The sequence below is a fragment of the Eublepharis macularius genome, chromosome 2 (assembly GCF_028583425.1).
Source record: "Eublepharis macularius isolate TG4126 chromosome 2, MPM_Emac_v1.0, whole genome shotgun sequence".
NCBI classification, from domain to species: Eukaryota; Metazoa; Chordata; class Lepidosauria; order Squamata; family Eublepharidae; genus Eublepharis; species Eublepharis macularius.
Genome location: NC_072791.1, coordinates 93,187,658 through 93,215,103, shown reverse-complemented (window position 1 = coordinate 93,215,103; position 27,446 = coordinate 93,187,658). Strand labels below are relative to the sequence as shown.

Below are 27,446 nucleotides of genomic sequence, written 5' to 3'. Positions count from 1 at the left end.
TTTGTATCATATGTGGTGGACTTGTGAGGTAGCTAGGCAGTACTGGGGGGAAATAGTAAGAGTAATAAGTGAGATTTTACAATTTCAAATTAATAAGAACCCAGAACTCCTGCTACTGAACTTGGGAATGGAGGACATTCCAGCACAATACAGGACATTGCTATTTTACATGACAGCAGAGGCTAGACTTTTGTACGCACAAAAGTGGAAAGTGCAAGAAGTGCCAACTATCGAGGACTGGATTTATAAAATGCTGTACATGGCGGAAATGGACAAAATGACAAGGAAACTGAGAGACCTTGATCCAGGACAGTTTAACATAGATTGGGAGAAGCTGAAACAATATCTAGTGAAAAAATGGGAGGTGGGAGGAGAACTGTGGCAGTTTGAAAATTACTGAAATACAATAAAAGTAGAGGGAGGTGACTTTACCCGGGGGTGGAGAGTTAAACGAGAATCTCTAAGCAACTATTTTATTTGACTATTATATATAGTATTAAGTATTATAGGTGTTATTATCAGAATTATAATGATGGAAATTAACTAAATATAAGGATAGAAACTAATTAATTTCATTTCTGGCAATAATTGTATAATGGAGATATTCTATAATTGCAATGAAGTAACTTAAGTAAGGTGGGAAAAATACATATTAATGTATAGATTATGTGTTAAATTGATTGACTTAAGTTGGAGGTATATATGGGTCAAATTGGTTGACTATTTTTGGTGGATAGTTGCATAATGGAAGAATTATACAATTAAAACAGTATGAAGATAAGATATGTAGAAAAAGTAATATATAGAGTATAAGTTAAATTGGTTGACTTATATTGAATGTACTGTTTATAGAAGTATCTAAAATTATGCTAAATGAGGGATAAATTGTTTGTCCCATATTGAAGATGAGATTATAAGATAGAGTATAGAGTATCAAAATTAGTTAAACGATTATTATTAAATGAAAATATGCCAAGAATGTATTATTTAGTTACGCATTATTTAGTTGTTAAAGTAAGTAGGAAGACAGAGGAAGCACTGTGTTATATAGATAAGCTTAGAAGAAAGTGAAAGTTAATGTTTGATAGATAGAATAAATTTGAAATGAGTAAGGGAAAAGGGACAAGGGGTTGGAAAACTGTTGGAAGTCAACAAAAGGGGGGGAAGGGAGGGGGTTAGAATTGGAAAAATTAAAGGAAACTGATTGTAATGTACAATTTAATGATTTCTAATCCAATAAAATTTAAAAAAAAAAGAGAGAAAGAGAAGGGGAAGCAGAGCCAAGTGTCAGACGCTCAGACAGAACAAACAAAGGAGTTCCACCACTGAAATTCTCTTACCTGGCAAAAACAGAAGCTGTACCAGAACCTTCTAGCTGGGAAGACATAGAAGGAATGCCAACAAGAGAAGCAGAGAAATGGAGAAAAGCTGCAAAGGAAGGAATTGACTCTCTGATCCAGAACAAGACATGGATTCTCACAGAACTACCACCTGGAATGGATTTTCAAAACCAAATTTGATGCAGATGGAGAAGTACAGAAGTACAAAGCAAGACTAGTTGCAAAGGGATATTCCCAGAAGTATGGAGAAGACTATGATGAAACCTTTGTACCAGTAGTGAAACACACTTCAGTAAGAACACTACTGAGCATAGCAGCCGCAAGGAAGATGAATGTGGAGCATCTGGATGTGAAAACTGCTTTTCTTCATGGAGAGCTGGAAGAAGACATGTATATGACACAGCCTCCTGGATTTGAACAGTCCAAGGACAGAGGACTTGTATGCAAACTGCAGAAGAGCATTTATGGGCTGAAACAGGCTGCAAGGGCCTGGAACCAGAAACTGAACCAAATGCTCATCAAAGAAGGATTCAAGCAAGGCGGGGCAGAACGCTGCCTGTACTCAAGAAAGAAAGACAACAAATGGACTTTTATTCTAATTTATGTAGATGATCTTCTCCTTTGTTATGAAGATCAACAAGATTGTGATGAAATAATTCAGCATCTGAACCAAGAGGTTGAAGTAAAGCGTTTTGGAAATGTCAGTTTTTACCTCGGCGTTCAAATAGAGCAAGAGGAAGATGGAAGTTATCTTCTCAATCAAAAGCAAAAGATCTTGGACTTCCTAGACTATATGGATATGAAAGGTGGAAAACCAACATGTACTCCAATGGAAACAGATTTCCTGAAACAAGATGGAAACCATGAACCTCTGAGAAACATCAAAGTATACAGAGAAGCAATTGGAAAACTGCTCTACATAAGTACAGTAACCAGACCTGACATAGCAGCAGCAGTTGGAATACTGTGCAGGAAAAGTGCATCACCAAGTGTGAATGACTGGCAAGCAGTCAAAAGGCTGGCGAGATACCTGAGAAATACTGCACAACTGAAGCTCAAGCTACCAACAAGCAACAATCCCAGACTAGTGGGATTCATGGATGCTGACTGGGCAGAAGACATCACAGACAGAAAGTCTACCAGTGGACGAGTATTCTTTTATGGTGGAGGAGCAATCAGTTGGACAAGCAGAAAGCAAGACCTTGTAGCAGCATCAACTACAGAAGCTGAATACATATCAGCAGCAGAAGCATGCCAAGAACTCAAGTGGATTCTACAACTGTTAGAAGACTTTGGGATAGATGAACCCAAACCTATACAACTCTTTGAAGATAATCAATCTTGCACAAAACTTGCAAATACAGAAAGAATTGGATCAAGAACCAAGCACATTGACATAAAGAGTCGCATTGTGAGAAATATGCAAGAAGAAGGGCTTGTTGAGCTACAGTACTGCCCTACAGAAGAAATGATAGCAGACGTCCTCACCAAGCCACTTGCCAAAGAGAAATTTCAAAGTCTACGTGAAAGACTGAACTTTGTGGACTTTGTACACTAAACATTGAGAAGGAGTGTTGGAAATAGCAATGCCTGGTGTACAACAGCAGCAAGAAGGAAGAAGAGCCTACCATGCAGGGGGCAGCAAGGATCACTTAGTTAGGACAGTGAGTGCAGCACCTCTCTTGTTTCCTGGGGGTCATTTCCTTGTCTTGTCTCCTATTGGGCTAAACAGGGCAATATCCTGCTTCTTCTCTCTCCTGCCACACTTCTTCTCTCTCTCTGCAAGATGTAGTCAGATAGCAATGAATCTCTCTCTCCTCTTTACTCTCAAGTATGTAATTTCCTCAAATAAAACTTTTTGCCTCTTTAATCAGCACAGCGTAATTCCGCTGCATTATTTGGACTCATCCATCAACTTGAAGCTGTTTCAACAAATTCATGAAGCAAAGGGATAGTAATATAGTGTTGTAATGGTTAGAGTATAGCACTAGGGCTGGAGAGACCTGGGTTCAAATCCCTGTTTTCCCTGTTTTCCGCTAGCCTAACCTACTTGTTGTTACAATGATAAAATGGAGGCAAGAAGAACCATGTATACCACCCTGAATAGCTTCGGGGAAGAGCAGCATAAAAATGCACTAAATAAATACATTATACCATACAAAAAGACATTACTCAACTAAGCAACATCGTCAACAGCATTTTGACTTCTGGTGATAGCTATATGGAGCAGAGTGGGAGTCTCCGGTTTGAAACCCCATTCTAATAATGAAGCACACTAGGCGATCTTGGGCCAGCCATTATTTCTCAGCCTAACCTACTCATAGGAGGACAAAATACAGGCGGAAAGATTCATACATCTTGTTGAGCAAGGATGAGATAAAAATGCACAAGACAGATTCTCACATTTGAATTGAATGTGCCCTTCCAACAGCTCTCCCCAAAAGTGTTTACATTGACGTTTTACTCATTTATATGGATCCATGCCAGTGTCTTGTATGCTGCAAAGCACTATGCAAAGTCTTACCCAGTGATCTTTCGGTATGAACTAACAATTATGCAGGGTGTTAAGTTGTGTGCAAGGCACCTCTTCTGATCTGCACAAAATGAAATGCTTCTGAGTAACACTGCACAATATTGCAGTGGCCTTTGAGCATCCTGTCATGGCACTGCAGATGGAAGGGAAGCCTAGGGAAGCAGCAGTGGTGATAGAAATAAGTGGAATTCTCGGTGGAATAGTACTACTGGCTAGGGGGAAAGGCAAGGTTGCTCACAGGTTGCCTTTCCAACTGGCTGACAACCCAATGTTCTCCAATTTAGCATGTCACGGATTTTTGTAGTAGTAGTAGTAACTGTGCTTATATACTGTTGTTCTAGACAGAGTAGTACCTCACCCAGAGTGATGAACAAGTTAGTGTTGTTATTATCCCCACAATATAGCTAGGGAGCTGGGGCTGAGAGGAGTAGCTTATCTAAGGCCACCTACTGAGCTCATGGCAGTAGTGGATTCGAACCAGTAGAGTGCTGATTCACGGCCGAACCACATGTGTCAGGTTTCATACCTTCATTGGAAAAGGAGAGTAGGAGCATCACAGCTGGCAAAATGGCCCATGAGCATCTTGATTAGTAAGATCAACCTATAGAAGATGAACATCCCTGCTTTGTTATCTCCTTCACATTTAAGTGCTTTACCCACAGACATAGTAGTCAAAGGATAATGGTGAGGTTAGGATTATTTAATTTTATTTATTAATTTGGTATATTTTTATACAACCCTTCCCCTAAGGAAATCAGGGCAGTGCACATCATTCTCCCTACCTGAAGTTTATCCTCTCAACTTTTACATTCCTGTCACCTACAATTATCAGCACATCTTGTTTAGGCGTATCATCAGTTTGAACAGTTTGGTACTGGACACTTGTATAAAAGCTTTCAGTTTCTTCCTCTTCAGCATCTGTAGTTGAGGTTAAAAACTTGAATGATGTTTATGTTAATAGACTTTCCATGAAATCTGATTAATATTATTTGGTCAGACTTTGCATTATAGCTCCTGATTGCTTGTGCTACATCTAATCATACTGTATGAGAAATATTGTTTCTTCTGAGTTAGTAATTTCCACAGTAAAACACTTTGTAATTTTCTGACTGAAAATTACAAGGGGAGGGCAAAAGGCAGGGCAAGGGCCAGGCCTCATGCTGAAGAAAGTATTCTGCACTTCAAAAAAGCCTCATTTTGACTTTGCTGGGAAAAAAACATCAGGGTATGTGTACAGATACAAAAGTTGCAGAAAAGCTACATTTCATAATATAAATAGATTCAGATGTGTTCTGAATAAACAGCTACCTAATTTACATGTAGTTGAATTAATTAATTTGCATCAGCAAATCACCATCCAGTTGAAGCCCTTTAAACAACTGTTTAGCATACCTTAGTTATGAATGACAAAGTAATTGCCTGGCTACTGTTATAATGGAAACAGGAGAGAACCATCTGTAGCTGCTAATCATTTTCTTAACCCTAGAACTGAGACTGGTGAAATAATTAGGTTGAAAATTATCACAGCAAATCTGCTTTAACAATAAAGGCCAGCCTGTTAAGGTAACAGAATTCTCTTTAATAAGGGAGAAAATGGATTCCCTGAGATTTGTCCCATTAAGGTTGGGCATCCAAATGCAAACTGTTCATATAATCTAAAAGAAGTGTAGCAAGCATGGAGAAGAAGCAGATGAATAAATATCACACAGGCAGTGAAGGCCTACAGAGTAGGGTTGCCAACCTTCTGGTGAGACCTGGAGAGCTTCTGGAATCCCCAGACTGATCCCCAGACTAGGGAGATCAGTTTCCCTGGAGAAAACAGCTGCTTTGGAGTATGGACTCTATGTAGGGTTCCCAGCTCCAAGTTGGGAAATCCCTGGAGATCTAGGGGGGAGGGGGTGAAATCTGGAGAAAGTTGGGTTTGGGAAGGGAAAGGACCTTGGCATGGCATAATTCCATAGAGTCCACCCCCTAAAGTAGCCATTTTCTCCAGGTTAACTGATCTCTGTGGCCTGGAGACCAGCTGTAATTCCGGGAGATCTCCAGCCACTACCGGGAGGCTGGCAACCCTAACTCTATAGCATTACCCTGCCAAGAAACCTCCCTTCCTCAAACCCCATCCTCCCCAGGGTTCATTCTCAAATCTCCAGAATTTCCCTTCCTAGAGTTGGTAAACCTTCTGCACAGAGGTCTTCTAATGTCCTATTATTATATACTCAAGAATTATTCAACTGTCTAACAACTGGGGGTGCCAAAGGCTTACACATTCCTATTACTTCTTCCCCTCAGGCTAGGCTAGAAAATTAAATGCTTCTATTTTTGCAATAAATCTGAATCATACCTTTTGCTTTGTTCTCTGCCCTCCAAACTAGGCCGTTTTCATGTGGATCATCTACCCTGGGTTCAATGCTGTTGGGAAGGCCCCCCCTCCCCTGTGCTTCTCCACAGCATCATGGAGCATTCATGCATCTCCCAGGGTTTCCCTGGCTTTTCTCTGATTTTTTCCTTAAACCTGCTTTGCTCCAAAGTTTTAAGAAAGATTACAGTAAAGCCTAGCTGGCTGTCCCTGTGGCAGCCATCTCTGCCCCTCCACCCCCAGCTTTTTTATTTTTTAAAAAATTGGCACTGGGATATTGTTGTATTTATATACCTTTGAAGAAAGAGTTGTAACAGGTTTTCTGAAGTCTCAGCTTTACAAAGCAAATGTACAACATTAGAGGGGACATCCATAGAAGAGCAGGGCCGGCCGAAGCACCTCCTCTGCCAACCAGCCTAGGAGTGGCCCAGTTAGAGTTGCCAGCTTCCAGGTTGTGGTTGGAGTTCCCCTGGGATTACAACTGATCTCCAGGCCATAGAGATTGGTTCCCCTGGACAAAATGGTGGCTTTGGAGGTTGGACATTACGGCATTGTACTCTAATGAGCCCCCCCCTCCCCAAATCCCACCCTCTCTGGACTCTACCACCAAATCTCCAGGAATTTTCCAACCTGGAGCTGGCAAACCTAGGCCCAGTAGCACCCTGAGCCACCAACCAGCTGGGCAGCTCAAGGCTCACTTGCTTGCTGAAGTGGCAGGAGAAAGTGGAGAGGGGAGAATAGCATCAGAACCTTAAAGTAACACCATTTCCGGGTGCTGCTCTAGGAACCCCCAAATCTCTATGGTAAGGAACAGTGATTTGGAGGTTCCTACAGCATTGCCCAGAAGTGGCATCATTTCTGGGTTCTGACACAATTCCCCACTACACTTTCTCCCACCACATCAGTAGGCAAGTGAGGCTGGAACTGGCCAACCAGCTGAGGAGCTTCTGGGCAACCAGCAAGCCAGGATAGTGGTGCTGGGATTGGAGGTGCCCCTTGTCTCCCCATCTGCTGGCACCCTAGGCATTAGGCTGGGTCCATGCAGGCCACCCCGTAGTGGAGAATCAGTGCAGTCTGGAATGATGCTAATCTCATCCCTGCTTGCAGATTTCTCTGTGTATTTCTTTCTGCCTCCCTAGGCATGTCTTCCCTGCATATGTTGCTTCTTCTCACAGGGGTTCCTCTGCCTCCACTTCGGCCATGTACTTAAACTTCGTTGGAACAGATGATTCCATAGATAGAGACTATAGATTTCCAACCCAAGATTCAAAATACAGGGGCAACCAAAATGCTTAACAGTGCAATCCCAAACAGATTTACTTCAGTCTAAGCCCACTGATTTCAATGGACGTAGACAGGAATAACTCTGCATAGGATTGCACTGTAAGGGGTTAAAACACTTTCCCTGTGAGGAACCGTTAAAGATTTTTGGAATTTTCAGTTTAGAGAAAAGATTGCTTAGGCTAATATGATATGAAATTATGCGCTGTGTGGAGACAATGGATAGAGAGAACTTTTCTCCCCCCTCCCTTGGTACTAGAACTTGGAGTGGAGGGGAAAGATCATACAATGAATTCAGGGAATACAAAAGAAAATAATTATTCATACTACATATAGTTTACTGTTGGAACTCAATCACAGGGTAGACTATAAAGGGGATTCAATAAATTCATGAAAGATTAGCCTGCCAGTGGATATTATTCCTGATGACTAAATGGTACTTTCATGTTCTGAGTACCACAGGTTGCAAGGCAACAAAGGGGGAACCCTGTGCCCAGCCTGTATATCTTCCAGCAGCATTGGGTTGTCCACTCAGGCCAACAGGATACCATTGCAGATAAGCCACTGGTTTGATCTAGCGGGATTACTCTTATGTTCTCTAAAGTCTTACAAAGTTACAATTTCCAGAGCATCTTGAGGAATCCATAATAACAAAACTTATATAACACTATATTGGTAATGTATTCTAATTTTTCAGGAAGGAAGGAAGGAAGGAAGGAAAAGGAAGGAAGGAAGGAGAACAGGCCTACTTTTCTGTGATCTTCTAATACAGCAGGGATGATGGATTTTTATGACCAATAACTATCTCACTTTCAGTGCAATCCTAAGCATAGTTACTCCAGTCTAAGACCATTGATTTCAATGGGCTTAGACTGGAGTAACTTTGCTTAAGATTGCACCATTTGTGATGAAACTGCATAAAAATTAGTTTGGGCAAAGATCAAGGTTATTCATAAATGCTCAGAAAAATTTCCTCACTTTCATCAGTCAAGAAACAGCTTCTCACTGACAGGATCTGATTAATGAAAAGCTTTAATATATACATCATCTTTCAGGTAAGATCCTTTATGAACATGCTATTCAGATAATTTGCAGAACCCATTTTTAAGAATTAAAGCAATAATAATTTTTAGTTTGTAATCCTGCTCTATAAAACAACATATGTTGTTACTTCTTTTCCAAAGTATGTTCTAGGAAAATACATAGTTTTTAAAGATTTTTCATAGTGTTTCCCTGGATCCAGTTTGAACAAAGACTTTACCATAATGTTCTATGCTAAGGTCTGTGGTAGTTAGGTTGGACTGTTTCTGCCCTACAACCTTCCAGTGTTATAGAACAGGATGAGGTAAATATTTAAAATGTTCCTTTGAAAAAGTTATGGGACATTCTTACGTTTAATTTAAAAATTCTCATTTAGTCCTATATGCTTTTAATAAAAGAAAGGTTTGGAATCATGCTGCATATCTATATCCTTTTCTAAACTGCCACTATGTGGATTCAAGATACTCACTGCCACATCATTACAGCTGCAGCCACATGGAATGTGTCTATGTGAGAGGAAAGCAACAATGAGGAAAGAGATTGGGTGGTGGGTCATGGAATGAACAGAGTGGGTGAACATGACAATAAAGGAGAGGGCATGAGTGAGTGGGATGTGGGGTGTATGAGCGGGGTGTATGGGGCGTGTTTTATACCTAACATTAGGTATTAAAAGATTAGTAAAGCAACTGTCTGTTAACTTGAACAAGAAGTTATTGCAATTATCTCATTCTGAGGCATGCTCCATAGGTTTTACCTGAAAAATATAGTGTACACATGCAAAAATCACTCCCTCCCAAACTGACTGTCAATCATTGGGCACTTTGTTGCCTGTCATAAATTCATAGCCAATCGTGTCAGTGTGCAGAGTCAACATGTATTTAGTGGATACAATATTCACTGTACATGCCTCAGTCTAAATTGCCTTATAGCATCTAAAAAGTACTAGGAAAAGACCAACCCAACAGACAGAGAAAATGATATAGGAGTAAATAAGAGAAATTACATAATCCAATCTAACTTTATTTCAATAAAATCCATGCATTCCTCAGAGTTTCTCAAAGCACTGTGATTTTTAAAAACAATGGTGATTCAATTATTCTCCTTTATCAGACTATATATTGTACCCAATAGGAACAATAACTAAGTTAATGGAAACAGAAGTTCTTAACATTCTTATGTACATTCACAGGCATAGAGATGTACTCACAGCTTTCACAGCGATTTCCAGTGTAGCCAGCCAGACAAGCACACCTGTAGCCACCGATTTTATCTACGACACATGTTCCATCATGAAAACATGGAGATGAAGAACAAGCTGGAAAAATAAATATATGGAAGATTTCTTAGTTTTTTTTCATATTATATCATCATCCTTTTATCTCTATCCATCCATCATCCCAAATGAAATGTACACATATAGTAGATACTTTCAATTTACTCTGTGGTAAAATGTAACAGAATTTTGGAGGGCTATGAAACTTAGTAAGAATATGAATTGTAAAAAATCTTCTACTTTTCCAGTCCTCTGGATCATCAAGTCTTTTTAGTTATGGTGGGAAACATTTGTATAAAGACAAGACAATGATAAATGATCAGGCACTATCTAACCAAACTTTCCGAAATATCTCTCTCCCCAGCAGACACCCTTTCCTGTATATCCTCTGAGCCTTAAATTCCCTCAAGGGTCCTCAAGGACCTAGCTGCCCAAGTAAATTGAGATTGTGTGATACAGCTGTGAATAGTCTCACTATGGTTTTAGGAGAACAGATATAAAGTGGCAGGGATGGAGCTTTGTAATTCAGTTGAGCCTAGAGCAGAGAGAGGCAAATGGTAGCCCAGAGCCCGTATCTGGCTCAAGGGAACTTTTCATCTGGCCCTCAAACTACTCAACAATTTGTCACCTACTTAACTAAAGATCAAGGGCTGAGTGGCATTTAAGAGCCAGTAAGAGTGGCAGACTGGCATAGAAGGTTTCCACCCACTTTTGAGTGCTAAGTTGGATGCTGGCTACTGTTAAGTGAAACAGTAAAAGCCATCATCCAACCTGAATCTCTCAAGAGGTTGGAGACTCAGGTGTAGTAATCAGATTTAAACATTTGCCCACCCATGACCTAGACCGATACATCAGTGAAGATTTAAGTTCAAAATGAAAAGACTCTTCATGAAGGTGATACAAATATGCAACAACAAAAACTGTACACTAGTATAGTTTATACACTTGTTGATAACACTACCTCTCCTTTCATTTGCCTGTTCAACTTCAAAGATGCCTATAACCTCTTAAATATGGGAACTGGGACCCAAGTCCTGAGGACTTCAGTCTAGCTTACTAGTAAGTTTCAGGTGGATAGCCATGTTGTCTGTAGAAGAGCAAAATTCGGGCCAGTAGCACCTTAGAGACCAAATAGATTTCCAGGGTAGGAGCTCCTACCCTTGAACTCTCGTTGGCCTCTAAGGTGCTACTGTACCCAAATCTTGCTTACTAGTAAGAATGCTTAAGATTGTTGCCCTAAAGCATCAGCCTTTGGGGGACAGCCCAAGTGCTAAAACTTCTTTACAAATAAACGTAGGCTGTTTCCGCACACATTGGATAATGCACTTTCAATGCTCTTTAGTGATCATTTGGAACTGGATTTTCGTGTGTGAAACAAAAGATCCACTTCCAAAGGATTGCTAAAGTGCATTGAAAGTGCATTATCCAATGTGTGTGGAAATGGCCATAGAAGAGAACAGCCGAGTTAGCCCTCTTCAATGTTTTCCACTGCTCTCCGTTACTCTTCCAGGTTTTTGAATGGAGAACAATTTCACACTGCTATTTCTTGTTAAATCGGTGCTGCCAGGGCTCTCCACCCTGCATCTTGGTCAAGCTCTCACTTTTTCCATTCCCAATGCAAATCACATTCTTCCTGATAAACAGCATCAGTGGCCAGGTTAATGTTTTGCAAAAGGGAGAGTTTTAAAAGCTTTTCATTTCAGCTGCACAGGACAGACTCACAATAAGGCACACAATAAAGCTTCCTTATAAAACCGTAAGCTCTCCATAGCCTTCTCTGCATAGATTACCAGAGTAGCAACTACCCAATCTTTAAATAATTACAACTAAGAATGGGGCGGAAAGAAGAGTTGATGGCAGCACTGGAATACTAAATGGATCCCACTAAGCAGAGGAAACAAGATCTATTCATTGTGCCCAGTATGGAATATGTTAATCCCATGAGTGTGTGAGGCGTTGCTGCAACATACCCCACACCAAGTTCAATTTCAAGGAGTTGACTTTTTGTTTTTTTAACAGTATTTCATTAAACACGGTGCTGCTTCTAGCCCTTCTTGTGATGGTACAGTTTGTACTTGACGCAGCAACAAGAAAGGAACCCATGATGTAGCAGATCAGTTAGTTGTCAGACCCACTTCACACATGCAGGATAGTGAGGTGGGAATGAGGAAGTAGAATGCTGAGGTGACAGAACGGACTGGACCACTTAAGAATGTAGGGGAGGATCATGATAGATCACATTTTAGAATGTTGCCATGTGCTAAAAATTCTTGCAAGCAGACACACAGGGAGGGGAGTAGAAGCTTCCCCCCTGCTGTGCTAGTTTTCTATTTACATTGAGGGTTTTTTTTTTGAGATGGCTGGAATCCACCACCTACAGTCTGAAGTGGTGCAATCCATTCTACCACTGCATGATTCTGCCATCCTATTTTAAAAGGCATTATCTTTTCCTAAGGTGCACTATATACATGTAACTCATTCTCAGCCTGAATTTCCCTCCATCATTGTGAAAGAAAGCACACCAAAACTGTGTCCCTTAATGTAGACAAAGTCCAGATGCAAACCACAATATGGAAAGCAGCATGCAACTCTGGACTTCAGGCCGTGTTATTCGTTGCAGGGTTGATAACTCATCCAGACTCAAGAATTTTCCTCCTGAAACTAATGTGTGGGCATATATACACACCTTAGGTGGAAAAACAGACCCTTGGGTCAGTCTTGCATAGCTATATGCTTTATTTTTAGATAAATTCATTCGTTTCTTAGCTCTAAATCTCAAGTTTCCACGGAAAATGCAATTCCTGATCTTGTCTATCAACAAGCACAGATATCTGCGAAGAGCACTATGCATAGCTATTCCAGTGAGAATCTTACATGGGGGATCTAAAATGAATGTATTACTGACTAATAGGAATATTTCCTCCCCTAAATCATTAACTGGGAATCAGCATTCTGTTTCTTTTATATATATTCATAGTTATACCTCTTTTCTTACTAACTTTGAAAAAGTGTGAGCAGACAATATGTCAATATCAAGCACTGATGGCATTCTCCAAGGCAGTATGAAATGGACATTTGTATAAGATGCTGGTAATCATGTTGTGTATGTGAATCTGAAGGAGCTTGAGATACTTCAGATTGATATATATGGTTGCAACCATTTTGCACAACCTCTTTCCAAGGTTATTTGAGTCTCATACGGTAATCCTAAAAATATTGGCTACAACCCACCACATGTTTATTTATTTTTATTTATTTATGTCATTTATAGTCCAACTTTCTCACTGAGACTCAAGGCGGATTACATGGCATGAGATTAGTACAATCAGTATCAGGAACATTTCCATACAGTATCAAGGACATTTCCACAACATCATAGGATTTTACAAAGATGTAGCATTAGCAAGGATTCAATACAGAGTTGAAGAATTGCTGAAGCAGAACATAATCAATTCTAGGACTGACATTAGATAAAACATGAAGTACAGGTAGTATAAGAGTACATATTCGAGCACCAGATAATATGCAAGGCAATGTAGCGGTGAAATCTATGGTCCCTAACTCATAAGTGAAGCATTTGAGACCCCTCCCTATAATACTTCCCTCTGATCTGAGTAAAAAGCCTTTTTGAATAATTCGGTTTTGCATCATTTGCAGAAAGCCAGGAGAGCGAGGGCTCTCCTGACCTCAGGCAGACCATTCCATAGGGTGGGGGCCACCACAGAGAAAGCCCGTGTGCAGGCTGCTGTTGATTTCACCCATGTGCAGGCCAGCACCTGCAAGAGACCTTGTTCAGATGAGTGAAGCTGCCGTGGAGGGATATAAGAAGTGAGACGATCTCAAAGGTATGCTGGGCCAAGGCCATGAAGAGCTTTGTATGTAATAACCAATACCTTGAATTGAGCATGGTAACTGATAGGTAGCCAATGGAGTGACTGTAGGATGGGAGTGATGTTCATGCTCCTGCTCGCTCCTGCTAACAGTTGAGCAGCAGCATTTTGCACCAATTGGAGCCTCCTAGTTAACTTAGATGGGAGACCAATGTATAGTGCATTACAATAGTCAAGTTTTGATGTTACCAAAGCATGGATTTAAGTGGCCAGGTCGGCCGTGTCAAGGAAAGAAGCCATCTTCCAGGCCAGAGTGAGGTTGTTGTAAGCATTTTTTGTGGCTACCTTAACTTGTTTTTCTGGTAGTAGCGCTGGATCCAGTATAACCCCTAGGCTCTTAACCGAGTTGCGAGGGTCAGATGAACTCCACTGAAAGTGGGGAGTACAATGTCTTTCAAGATCTCTGCCTTCCCAACAAGCATCACTTCAGTCTTGTCTGGGTTAAATTTCAATTTGTTATTTTTCAGCCATTTCACCACGGCTGTCAGTCAGGCAGCGGTCTAAGATTTCTACTGCATCCTGTGGGGACATGGAACCTTTGATTTCAATAAACTTAAATACATGAAACATATTAGACTAGATTGTGCCATTTATTTAGAAGAGAAAGATTTGGGTCCAGTAGCACCTTAGAGACCAACTAAATTTCCAGGATTGAGCTTTTGAGAGTCAAACCTCACTTTGTCAGACACATGGAATGGAAAAGGATAGGAGTCTTTAAAGTCCAGGCAGAAGGTGGGAGGGGTATTGCAAATTACATTGTCAGGAAGCTGGCTATAATACATGTTGTAATTAGCTAGATAGAACATGGGTGTGAAGTATGTAAAATTAGCAGTTGTAATGTGAGAAAAATCCTAAATCCCAATTCAACCCTAGGGATCCATTGTTCCAAATTTGCAAATAAGCTCAATTTCAGCAATCTCATGTTGTAAATTTCGTTTGAAGTTTCTTTGCTTAAGAATGGCTACTCTTAGGTCAGTGATGGAGTGGCCTGGCAGATTAAAGAGTTGTGTTCCCAGCCCACCTTGATACCTTCCGATGTTACCGGGAATGGGTCTTCTTGCGAGTGGGGAGAACTAACAGCAAGAAAGATGGCTATATGAGAGGGGTAACAACGGGATCTCCACCAGTGTTTATGGAGCCCTTTCCCAAGGAGGCAAATGAAACTGGTGTTCTTAATTAGAGAGGTTTTATTGAACGGGAAAAATTCACACACGCACACACAAGATTGCATACAAGCATACAAGATGCCTAGGAAAAGCAGTGGTGAAGGTAGAATAGATTCGAGGGATTGCAGGGTGATAATTACCTATCTGGGGAATGGAGAGGTCTGTGGAGGAAGAGCTTCAAACATCCAGTGTTCTCAGCAGAGAGAGAGAGAGAGAGAGAGACTTAGGGAAAGTGACCCCAAGGGAGCAGCACTCCGGATCCAATAAGCATGCACAGTTTGAATGGGGCAAGAGTCCCTATTCTTATAGGACAAAACATGCCCTGAGGCGGGAGAGCCCTCCCAACCGTTGGAACAAAGACCCCAACGGTCAGTTCCTGAGAGTAACAAAGGTTTGATTACCTTGATTGCTTGCTGCCAAGGTGGGACAAAAGAGTAAGATTTTGCATTCCTGTTGAATTTTAAAGGAATGTTTGCAAATTGATGTCCCTGGATATGAGTTGATAAATTTAGATGGGGAATGTACCTTTTCCCAGGAATGAATGACAAAAACTTATGGGTGCTAATTGATTTCTCCTCAATCTTGGGCTGAGGGTCTCATCATGGAAGGAGGGAAAGGAATGTACTAAGTATGACGACACTGGGAGACCTTTCTTGCTCTGGCTCCACCTGTTGCTTGTTAGAGGAAGCCTTTCCTGTTTTTTGCGGCCCACCTGGAGCTGACAGGAAAGTAAACTAATCACTTCTGGTCACTCTGCATTTACATTCGGCATTCCATTCATGCCTAGATCTCCCAGGTGGGACTCAGCAACTGCTAGCTGGAATTCCCGATGGCAAATTAAACTGCATTTATTCCAAGGGCCTTGTGATTCTTGTATCACAGGTAGCTTGTTAAATAGTTATCAAACATGGTGGAGCCCAGGCCGACTGCTTACACTGACATCCAATTGCAGACAATGTCGTTGTTTTTGCTGTTTGACCTTAAGGGCCTGATACCTGCTGTTCTTATACACACACACCATTTAATTTTAAGGATTCCAAATTTTATGGATTCAGACTCCAATGTAGATAAAGACAACCTTGGGTTTTACAGAGTTACACTGTGTTAGAACAGAGAAGATACATATAAATGAGATTGGAAAGGACAAGAATCCTTAAACATTGCAACTTGTTTCATAATGTTATATTCTAAATCTCTGAATTGTAATACAGAAGAGACTTGGTTGGTGATATAATGAAATGAAAGATGGGTCCCAGAGCAACAAAGATGTTAAGGTGTTGTTCTATTGGATAAGCAGTAGTGTTAATCAATTTGCAGTGCAAACCTATGCAGGTCTAAGCCCACGGACTTCAACTCTGCATAAGACTGCACTGAAAGTTTCCTGCATTTTTGTTAAAATAAGCAAGTAACGATGACTTTGTACCTTCCCTTCCTTTATTTTAAAAATTGTTGAGAAGATGGAACAAAATACTTCAATGGTACAAAAAAGTAATGGAAGCAAATGATCAGGTATTTAAGCTGGGGAAAGTATGTTTCTTCTTTTTCATTCACTTTACCTGTAATTTCCTCAAAGATGGCATGAAATCCATCAAAATTCTTTGACCCATCTGAATGGAAAAGAACATGGAATGAGGGCCCTGTGCTTCGGATTGGAGGAGGTCTGTCATTCCCACAGAAACGCTTAATTATCCTGTTGTCAATACTGTCTCCATCTCGGATCTCCACATAATCATACTGGCACATATAGTCAAACTCCAGACTCAGCATGGCAAACCTTGGGCAAAACAAAAACAAAAAGATATCAAATTTAAGTGGAAAATGTATATTTCTATAATTGGGATTAAATATCTAAATCTGACCTCCTTTAATCAGATCAGTCCTTCTCCCTCTTTGTCCTCCTCTCCTTTCTTTTTCTTAAGAGAACAGCTTCCATATAACAATAATTTATACAGTTAGTAGAGATGTGGCTGTGTAACTCAGAACTGGGCCTGTTCCTTTTACTCTAGGATGTATACCTTCTGCCCAGTGATTTTTATAGGCTTATTGGAACTCAGTTCTCCTGAGAACTCCTCAAATGTTGCTCACATTCACTTCAAGTTTCTAATAAACAAAATATGTAAACAATATGTAAAACCATCTTTCACTGCATTCCTGGATTTTTTTACTAGCCAAACACCTTAAAAGGATTTTTTTACTAGCCAAACACCTTAAAAGGTGTTTTAGCCAAAGAACTCTCAAATTCCTTTTAAAGTTTGTTTTGTCAGTGGCAACTCTAGTTTTATCTGGTTATAAAAAGGCTTAGATATTACTAAATTATAGTGGGTGCCTTCCTAACAAAAATAACACCTCTCCTAAAACCATTCACTTGTGTCATTAAAATGGAGCTTCACCACTGAAAATTCTCCTGTGTGAAATTAATGACAGTGACATATAGACAAAACAAGGTAATAATTTTTATGCAGTCAAGTTGTGTTGATGTAGGAGCTTTCAGACAGAACTTTTTATCAAGCTACTGAACATGTCCCATCCCTCTTTCTTTACATCCCTCAACTATAATTTATAATTGTTGCAAGATTTATAATACATCTTCCACAACTGCCTATAAAACAGCATGAAGCTCTAGAGTACTGATTCCAAACATTTTTGGAGTTGTGACATACCTTATTATATTTGATTTTCCAATATCCCTTTCTAAAATTTCTCCCTCTAAATAAATAAAGAGAAATTTGAAATTATGGTTTGGACACAGACTGTTTCCACAGGCAAAAGGACTTCTGCCCTCCTGCTGTATAATCTGTCTGCTTTCCCCATCCTGAGACACCCTGAAATGCCCTCCAAATCCTGTCCTGGCTGCTACAGGAGAGGGGGAATGGGAAAATCATGCTCCATTGGTGGAAGTTCATGCATCCACAGAAATGCTAGCTACCCTGGGTCCAACTTGATATGCAGTATAAAACCAAACATATACTTTAACTAGAAACAATAACTCTCACATCATATTGCATTTGAAATTACATAATGTAACAAAGTGCTGCCCAACTTCCCCATTCCTACTACAGCCTGCAATGCTCTCTGAAATTAAGCTCTTTGGATTTCAGCCAATCCATTTACAAATTTGAAAACTGCTTGCAAAAATGCTATATAGCATAAGTTAAAGTGAATTAAAGTGATTTTTTAAAAAATATTTTATGACACCCCATGAGATAACTGGCAACTCACTGGAGGCAGCTGCGAAACCAGGCTTAGGAATCACTTCTCTAGCTAGTGCCTAAGGTGAGAAGTTCCACAATGACTGATTGTTCAGGATGGGGAAAAAACACGAAAGGTCAGGGGGTAAGAAAAACATTGGTTGAAATAATTTGGCTGAAACAGATAACAGAGACTATCCCTTTTCTGTGTGTATTTCTCCATACTTGTATCAATATACATTTTGGAAAACAATTGATTATTTTAAATCTATGGATGTCTGGAGTTAGAAGACTTCCCCCTACACACACACCAAAGCCTCACAGACGAACCCAATTGATCATATGTTTGCTTAGGAGGGGGGCTAAATTGTTAGAACTATATTGCAATACTAATACATTTATGAATGGTAGGAGATGCTATAGTTTGGATGATTACCTTTAATTTTGCAAATATGTCAACACTCAGCAAAATTATACATTAGCTCAAGTGACTAGATATTCTCCATTAAAAAAAAAAGAAAATACTAATCTGCCCATTTAGGAGGACCTTCTACACCTAAGAAAATAATATTAAAATGTATATCTGATTTAGCCTTAAAGGAAATGAATTTAGATTATGCAGTTCTGAGTCTTTTGAACATAATATGGGTCAACAGGATTTGATCCATGACAAACTGAAAGAAAATCATGTTGCAAAATAAACAAAACATCCTGCATGGAATCCTGAACTCTGATGATCAAAGAATGTTAAGCTGAAACCATTTAGAGCAAAATTGCAACATCTTAGGACAGGAGATTGTTTCCATAGTGTTCTCTTTTTAATATGCAATTTTGAGTAATGTAAAAAATGTTTAATTTCATGTGCTGTTACTAGCAGTCACAGATTTCAGTTGCAACAATTACATATAACTGATCAGGAAGAGAGGGTAGAGGCAAGGCTCTACCTGGGTAGGTTGTTTTTTAAAAAAAACCTTTTATTTACTTCTGGAAGAAGCTAATAAGTCGCTTGAAGCAGTTCTCCATTTGCTGGAAGCACGGGAGACCTTGGGGCTAATCCCCCATGCTCCTTTATGATAATGTCAAATGTCAAAGGCATATTGGCAAGACTTCAGTTTTGCATATTTTTCACATCTTTGGGGAGTAGAGATGGGCACAAAACGGAACATGAACCAAAAAGAACCGCGAACCAGCAGTTTGTGGAAGCTTCTTTCCAATAACTTCCGAACTGGTATGCTGATTCGTTTTGTTCACTTTCAAAAGCAATGCCCCTTTCCATGCTGCTGCAAAGTGGCATGGAAAGGGGCATTTAAACCCGCGGATCAGCTGCTTGTCAGGGTGATTCCCAACAAGCAGCTGATCATTTAAACAGCGGGGCTTGACTGGCCAGCTGGGAACTCCCAGCTGGCCAGCCAAGCCCCATCTGCAGTAGGGAAATGGCCATTTAAACTGCAGCCAAGCCACGCTGTTTAAATGATTAAAGTTCCTGGCTGGCCAGCCAAGCCCCACCCTCAGTTTAAATGGCCATTTCCCCACCGCTCGGAGTGGCAGGGAAATAGCCATATAAACAGCAGGGCTTGGCTGGCCGGCCGGCCGGGAGTTCCCAGCTGGCCAGCCAAGCTCCACCCACAGTTTAAATAGCCATTTCCCCGCAGCTCGGAGTGGCGGGGAAATGGCCATTTAAACAGCGGGGCGAACCACAAACCGATTTGCGAACTTGCCCCAGTACGGGGGAAGTTCGTGGTTTGTGGTACATAAAATAGGGGTTGTGCCCACCCAATAGGGGTGGGCACGACCCACGAATCGCAAGGTTCGATTTTTCATGGTTCATGCCCACCCCTATTGGGGTGATATCAGTGCAGCCTTCAATATAAGCTCTAAGATGCTGCTTTGAACATGATGCCAATACATGAACCACTCCTTGAGTTCAGAAATGATGCAATGAGTGTTGTCATCTTGTTCAATATTAACCTAATAGAACCTGTTCTTGCCTCCTTGAGCTTTCAAAGGCTGCAGAGAACAAAGGTGGCCATCATGGTTGCTATTCACAGCCACAAAAGGAATGGAGTTTGAAATAAGGAAGCAGTAACTCCACAGGAACCTCCAATTTTCTTTTCTCCTGTAGACCCCCCCTTACTCTTATGAAATATTAAAAGGTGTCATTGAATGTATGGAAATAATTGTGACAATACTCACAGCATAAGCTTCTACTTTGGTCTCCAAAGCTAATGAAATATTGATGAAAAGCTATTAACTCTGTTTGAATTTGTCACCTAGCTAGGTTTCCTGCTATCATTCTGAGCAAATGTACTTACTAAACAAATCTATACCCCATCTTTTTGTGTATAGTATGGTTGCAAGGTCCCCTGGGGGCTAAACTGGGGGACAGGGGATGGCAGATACTTACCTCTTGTGCACTCCCATGCACTCCCATGGCGTTGGAAAATAATGTCATTTTCAATGTGATATGGGAGCGTGTGCACCCATTTCAACTGTCTGCCTCCCAGGCAAAGTGCACGTGGTTGGTTGGTCTCCTATGCCTTACCCAGCCCGCCCCCCCCCCACACACACACACCAGTCAGGTGAGCAGTGGGGGCAGTGGCTGAGGGTGGCTGGCAGCAGGAAATTCCCCATCCCCAGCAGGGGACTGGCAAAACCTTGTCAAGACTACTTACTACTTGAAAAAAAGACTACTTACAACTTGAAAAAAAGTAAACAGAGAAATCAAAATTAAGTGCAGCAGCAGCAATTGATGAGTTACAAAGTTTGCTAAAAACAGTATCTGACTCTCTCTCTCTCTCTCTCTCTCTCTCTCTCTCTCTCTCTCTCTCTCTCTCTCTATATATATATATATATATATATAAACCAAACCAGTCTTACTAAAGGCTAAAAAAAGAAAGCAATCCTCACCTTACAGCTGTAAGGTATTAAAGTAGGCATCAAATGAATAAGTCTCAGGTAAGTATTCCACAGTTGGGATGCCATGTTCAAAACAGCCCTTTCTTTAGTAGCCACCCACCCACCTAAGTTCAGATGGCAGCAGAATCCAGAGAAAAGCCTCAGTTGATGGTCTTGTCACAAGGGCAAGTCCATGAAGGAGGAAAGTGACCTTTCATGCAAATGGTGTGATCCACTATGTACTGAAGCTAGTGGCTTCTATTAATGAGGCTTTGCTATTGGGTAAGAGGCCAGCAGGGCATCTGAGTCTTGTATAGCCAATGTAAATTTGAATCTCAGTAATTAATTGCAGACACATTTTAATCCGCAATTTGTTTTCAGCTGAGTAACCTATCATTTAAATTGACAAACACTTGCAATCTTAGTAAAGCAGCATAATTAGATATTGTGCAATGGAGCTATATTAAGCAAACATTTTATAAATATATGAAGGGAAAAAACATGGGAAAGGGAGGGATTGGTAAGAATAGCGCAAATGGGCATCTCATCTGAAATAAAATATTATAGCAAAGAAAATAAAGGGCATAATCAAGTTAACAGAAATGTTCACACAAATTAGTACGCACTGATAGTTTTGTTTTAAAAGCCAGATTCCTACTGAGCAGCAGAATAGTGAGGAGAGCGAAGATGGACCAGATCCAGCTCCCTCCCTTTCCTCTTAAAGAGCTGATCAGAGGGTATTCAGCATTTGACAGGGCAATGCACATACATTTCCTTCAGACTATTTCTAAGGCATAATTTGTGACTTCAGTGAATACAGATAGTAATTTTTAAATTTAGTATACATGCAGATTAATGTTGAGGATAACTAGAAAGTCCTGTGCATGCAGGATGGAACTTGTTTATTATGACATATGACATACAAGAAAATAAAAACTCAATCTACTAAAATGCCTTTTCCACTAACCTTAACTCAACAACAAAGCCAGGCTTGGCATGTATAGTCCATTCACAGTGAGCATTCAGCGGATAGCTCTCCAACAAAATTTGCCCCTTTGATGCCTGGAGAACCTGTCCACATCCTGAAAGAGGGGAGGGGGAAGCCAATTAAGGTCCATAAGGAAATATATTCAGCTATTGCATTTACAGTGCAAAGTATAAAAGGCAAATTAAAAGCCTGAGTCTTGACATGTTCTTGAAAAAAGAGCTCCACATGACATCAGCCTTCAGAACTTAAATTCAGACTACCAACCATGTATGCCATTCTACCAAGAGCTTGGTAGATATCCTGCTTTGTTGCCTAGTTGAGACTGAAAAAATATGGTAGCCATGCGGGAGGGGGCTTGAGGGGTGTCAAGCACCTGGCTGGCTTCATGGCTAGTAGGCATTGTTGTGAGTCAGAAGTCATGTTTCCGGCCACTGTTGTAGCACTTGTTGGCTAAATTATCACACACATTCTTGCAAAGCCTCAATTTATTTTGATGAGGTCTGAGCATGAGAACTACCTCCAGCAGGGTGGCCCATTGGGAGAAAGTGATATTTGGGTTTTCTGTCTGAGGCTAGCACTTGCCACCCAAATTGGGGGAGGGGGTCATCTTGTGAGTTGGGGGAATTAGCATTCAAGGAAATGCAGTGGGGGGGGGGGCTGGGATCTCCACCAATGTATACCAGGATATTCCCTTAGAAAACTCTCATATGCACAGGTGGGTGTACAACAGGAAAGGTTTCTTTATTGACAACAAAATAAAAAAGCAAGCACACAGGGAACCACATGGCATATACACAGAGCTAACTAAGAAAATAATGGTGGCTAGGCTTTTATATGTGCAAAAATGGAAAAAATACAGTACTATCTTCAATGGATGACGGGATTGTGAAAATGATGGAGTTAGCAGAGATGGTAAAACATTCAGCTCTGATTAGAGGTAAAACATTGCCTACTTTTATAGTAAAATGGAAAGCCCTTATTGAGACAAGAAAAAATGAACTAATAATCTGTAGATTTGATTTCTGGAAGATAAATCTGGGAAAACTAAATGGAAGGGGAGCATTATTGAAAAGTTAAATTTTGGAGGTATCAAAACTACAACTACAATGTTTGTAAAGATATGATAGGTGTTGTAGAGAAAAATGGAAAATGACTTCTTATATATGTATTATTTTTCTTTTTCCCCCTTTTTCTCACTTTTCCCTCTCTCTTCTTCATTATTTCTTTTTCTTTTCTTTCTCTTTTCTCTTCCCTTTTTATTGAGATTTTAAACATCAATATGCTGTTATCCGCCCTGAGTCTGCTTGCAGGGAGGGCGGAATATAAATACGATAAAATAATAAAAAAATAAATAATAAAATTAAAGGTATTCAAAAAAACAAAAGGAAGTAGGGAGGAAAATGGAAGAGAGTAATTGGGATTGGGTGATATATACCAGTCTCAGAGAGGAGGAGGAGAGGATCCTCAGAGGAGCAGAAAAGCGACCTGCGATTCATGGCGAGAAGGAGGCTCAAGCAAACTTGAGGGTGCGTGGATGGGTACAAAGACATACACATACTGAGCAAATGGTCAAGCAGTCTGGTTATAGTTCAAAACGCACCGCAGAGCAAGACTGGCATCTTGCCTCCAAAACAATGGCTTAATTGCTTGCTCAGAGGTAGAACAATAAGTTAGGAAAGATGTGATATGTTTTTCTTGGGCTGGGCTATAGGTAAAAATATTGCTTGGTGATTCAGTAACTACTGGATAGGGAGGTTATCAGATGCACTGAATAGCCTTGATTAGCTAAGTGGGAAAGAAAAGGTGGAAGAAGGTGCTGATGGGATTGGATTAGGCAGGAAAGTGTCTCAGGAAGCTTCATTATCTCTGCTGCTCTCCAGGGCGTGGGGGCCATTCAGTCAGTCATCCTCTGTAACTCATGTCTTGGAAATTTTCCATCTCCAGGCCTCCTAGCATCCATGATGCCTTGCTGAGCAGTGTCTGGAACTACTGGCAAAAGGGATTTATGACATTCCATATCCATAAACTGCCCTTCTAGTACGAGAGAGGGGTTTGACTGCTAACATACTGGATGTACACATTTTATTGCACTTGTACAGAATCAGTCCTCCAATACTGGTACACATCAGAACATGGGTGAGCGATGAAGAAATCACCCAACTGTAGTGATCAGAGTTCTGTAATGGAAAGACCCACGTTTAAAGCCTCCTCTGCCTTGAAACTCACTGGGTGATCTTAAGGCAATTATTCTTTTTCTCAGCTTACTCCAACTCACAGGATTGTTGTAAAGATAAAATGGAGAAAGAGAGAATCAACGATGACATCTTGTGCTCCTTGGAGGAAGGCAAAGATAAAAATGTAATAACAGCAACACAGGCTCAAACCTAGCCCCAGACACCGTCAAGGCATATATCAGCTACTTTTTAAGGTTGTGAGGCAAGCTATCTTATGGGTAGGCTGGCTTCCTTAAATGTAATAGCTAGGCTGTCCGTATATGTAGGGATGGCTTTTAGTTTCTGCCTATACATCATAAAACTGATCTCTGTGTACCACATTCAGGAACATGCAAAACTCAGTATCTCCTGTTTACCACAAAACACTACAGTGTTAAGATTTCTCTATTCTAATAACATTCCCTTTGTCAGCTTGCCCTCAATTACCCTCAATTAAGTGCACTTTCATGAAACTGAAAACAAGCTCTAGTCCATCATAAGTGTTTCATTCCATACCAGGGCTTGTTGGTTCCTCATGATGTGAAAGGCTGAAGAATTAATTACTTTGCCCCCATCGCTGCCAGGATCCGCTACAGTGTACATGATAATGTGGCTTCCCACACTGAAGAGAGGAACCTAGCAATGTTTCTGGCTTCTACCTCAAAACAACCTGAGACAAAGCTGCAGGAAACCTTCAGAAGGCTTGACAAGGTCCTTGAATCACCTCAGAGAACATTCCCTTTCTGTTACAAGGGGGCTTTTGAGTATCCTTTGTTGCATTTGCTTTTGATGGGAAAGAACTGGTGCAAAGAGATGGCGGCGTGCAGGGAATACTGAATGCACCTTTCTCTGGAGAACAGTACAGTCTGAACTTTTGTAACATTCTTGCCAAGGAAATAGGACTGGCCAACAAGGCAGGTGGTCCAAAGGCTAAAGGAAGAGCCATTCAAAGGATGCTTTAAAAAAAACCAGACTCATATTTGCCTCAAACCTTCTTTGCATGAAGCATGTTGAGGGTCAGATGTGATCTTCATTTCTTCTCTCTTTAGTTCAACCAAGAGACATTTATATAATGCTCTGAAATTCTTCTAAGGAGGTTATCAGATTCTAATTACATGGATATTTTATCTCTTACACACAGAGAGAAAAAGCTCAAGAGTGCTAGAAAGAAAGTTCTCAAAAATAATTTGCACTCCAAACACTAATCCTGGCAAATCCTACATTGTTACGGGGGTGGGGGGAGAGAAAGAAAAGAATCCATTTGGAAGATTGTCAGTTTCACTGTTCCTTTTGTGTCTGAAAAGGAGGCAACACTTTTCTGGGACACATAAAAATTCTTATTTAAAGCCAAACTTTTAAAGAAAGAACAGCGATGGGACCTTTTCAATCGCTATAATGCATACTAAATGTTGCCACTCTTTTCTTAGAATTACTTCAGTCCTGAGATGTCCTCTAAACACAGTTCCACATATCTCTGTGTGGAGTGCCTCTAGCAAATCAGTAAAACAGAAAAGCCAAAAATGACAAGTAAGCAATACCACTAGGCACATGGAAACAAATTGATCTCTGGATAGAGGCCTCAGATCTCTCTGCAGGTATATAAAACAAGATAATTTAAATATTGAAACTTCAAACTTCCCCCTCACTAGCTTATACTATTTATTTATTTACTTATTTATAGTCGCCTTTCTCACAAAGATGCAAGATTGATTACACAATATAAATCAATGCAGTCTTGCCCATTTGCAGAGTGGCACCTGCAGAAGGCTTTGCTCAGATGAGAGAAGTGGTTGTGGTGGAACATAAGGGGAGAGGCAGTCCCACAGATGAAAGTCCAAGCATGGAGGTAAATAATATCCCATTAATCTTCTAGTAAAGGGACAGGGCTTTCCCCCCAAAGAGTTGGCAATAGGGTTGCCACCTTCAGGTTTGGAAATCCCTGGAGACTGGGAGTGGGTGGCAAAGGGAGAGACTTCAGCAGAGTATAGCCATACAGTCCACCCTCCAAAGCAGCTATTTTCTCCAGGGGATTCGATATCAGTAGCCTGGAAAACAGTTGTAATTCCAGGATATCTCCAGGTGCCACCTAGTGGCTGGCAACCATAGTTAGCAGCCTTATCTCTAAATATAAAGGCAAGTGTCCTGACTGACTCATCAATGCCCAGCCCAAACCCCTGGACCTAGAAACGTGAAAATTGGGCAGGATGTTCCTTTTGAGATGTAGGGCTCACTAAGAAGGGATTTGAAGAAATTCAGCCCCCTAAGGGGGTAAAAAGAGGTACAATGTGTTTTCCCATAGGGATACAGCTTCCCTGTGTGGCTGGCAGGGTCCTCCCCGCACCCATCCCCGCCAACTGCCACTCTTCCCTGAGGTCATTTGCATATGCGACCTTGATTGGTCATCTCTCCAACATTCTAAAGAGTATATACTTGCTATTGGAAGTCACTGAATGTGTCCTGAGGTAAAAATACACCTCCCAGTCTAGGGTTGCCAATCTCCCTGTGGAGCCTGGCTTTCCTGTGTGGCTGGCAGGCTGATGGGTCAGCTGTGGAACTCTGTGTTCTGAGGTAAAAATCAGGCAAAGGAAACTGCAGACAGTTGAAGAAAGACAGTATAAGACTCATGAATAGGGATTTTATATAAAAGTCAGTATGGCAGCTGAGTTTTTAAATGTTCATGGTGAGATGGTACACAACCTTTCTAGGCGACATTTCAATGCTAACCTCTCACATGAACCTGCCAAAGTGCCCATCACACCACCCCTCCCTCAGTCCAACTCCACCTCACACCTCTTGTAGCCATCATCTCTTACTGCTACCAAGAAGTCTTCTGGTAGATGTTGTGCAAGATGCTAAAAAGAGTAAGCAACTTAAAGATGCGGCACGGAAATATGCATGTCCTGCTCCTGCAGTGCACCAAGCAGCAGTGGCCAAGTACCAGCAAGATCACCCCAAGGTGAACAGAGCGGCAGAGTCTCTATGAGCAAAGCAGTCCTGGAAGACGAGTAGAGAGGCGCTTACTTCCATGGAAGGTCAAGGCTCACTCAGGCATGGCATATGATCCTTTGCTACCTTCAAGCTACCTCTTAATCTCATCCATGCAGAAACACCCCTGTTCAGCATCTCAAAACAAAGCAACATGGCCCAAGTGCTGTGGAACTGTAAGCTCATTGTTTGGGATGAGAGCACCATGGCACACAAGGGGTGTTTTGAGGCACTGAGCATAATCCTCAAAGATGTCAGGGGCAACAAGAGAGTGATGGGGGTGCTGCTGGCTGGAGA

The 27,446-nt window shown here is 40.9% G+C and overlaps 1 protein-coding gene across 2 annotated transcripts in view; it reads right to left on the bottom strand.

The window, feature by feature from the left end:
- Positions 1–27,446, bottom strand: part of PAMR1 (peptidase domain containing associated with muscle regeneration 1) — a 110,006-nt gene that overhangs the window by 44,943 nt on the left and 37,617 nt on the right. For both annotated transcript variants that reach the window (XM_054972306.1, XM_054972307.1), the window contains 3 exons: positions 21,931–22,045; positions 16,437–16,654; positions 9,759–9,866 (listed from right to left, as the gene is read on the bottom strand). In XM_054972306.1, coding sequence (XP_054828281.1) covers positions 9,759–9,866; positions 16,437–16,654; positions 21,931–22,045 — 441 coding nt within the window. The remainder of the gene's footprint in view (positions 1–9,758; positions 9,867–16,436; positions 16,655–21,930; positions 22,046–27,446) is intronic.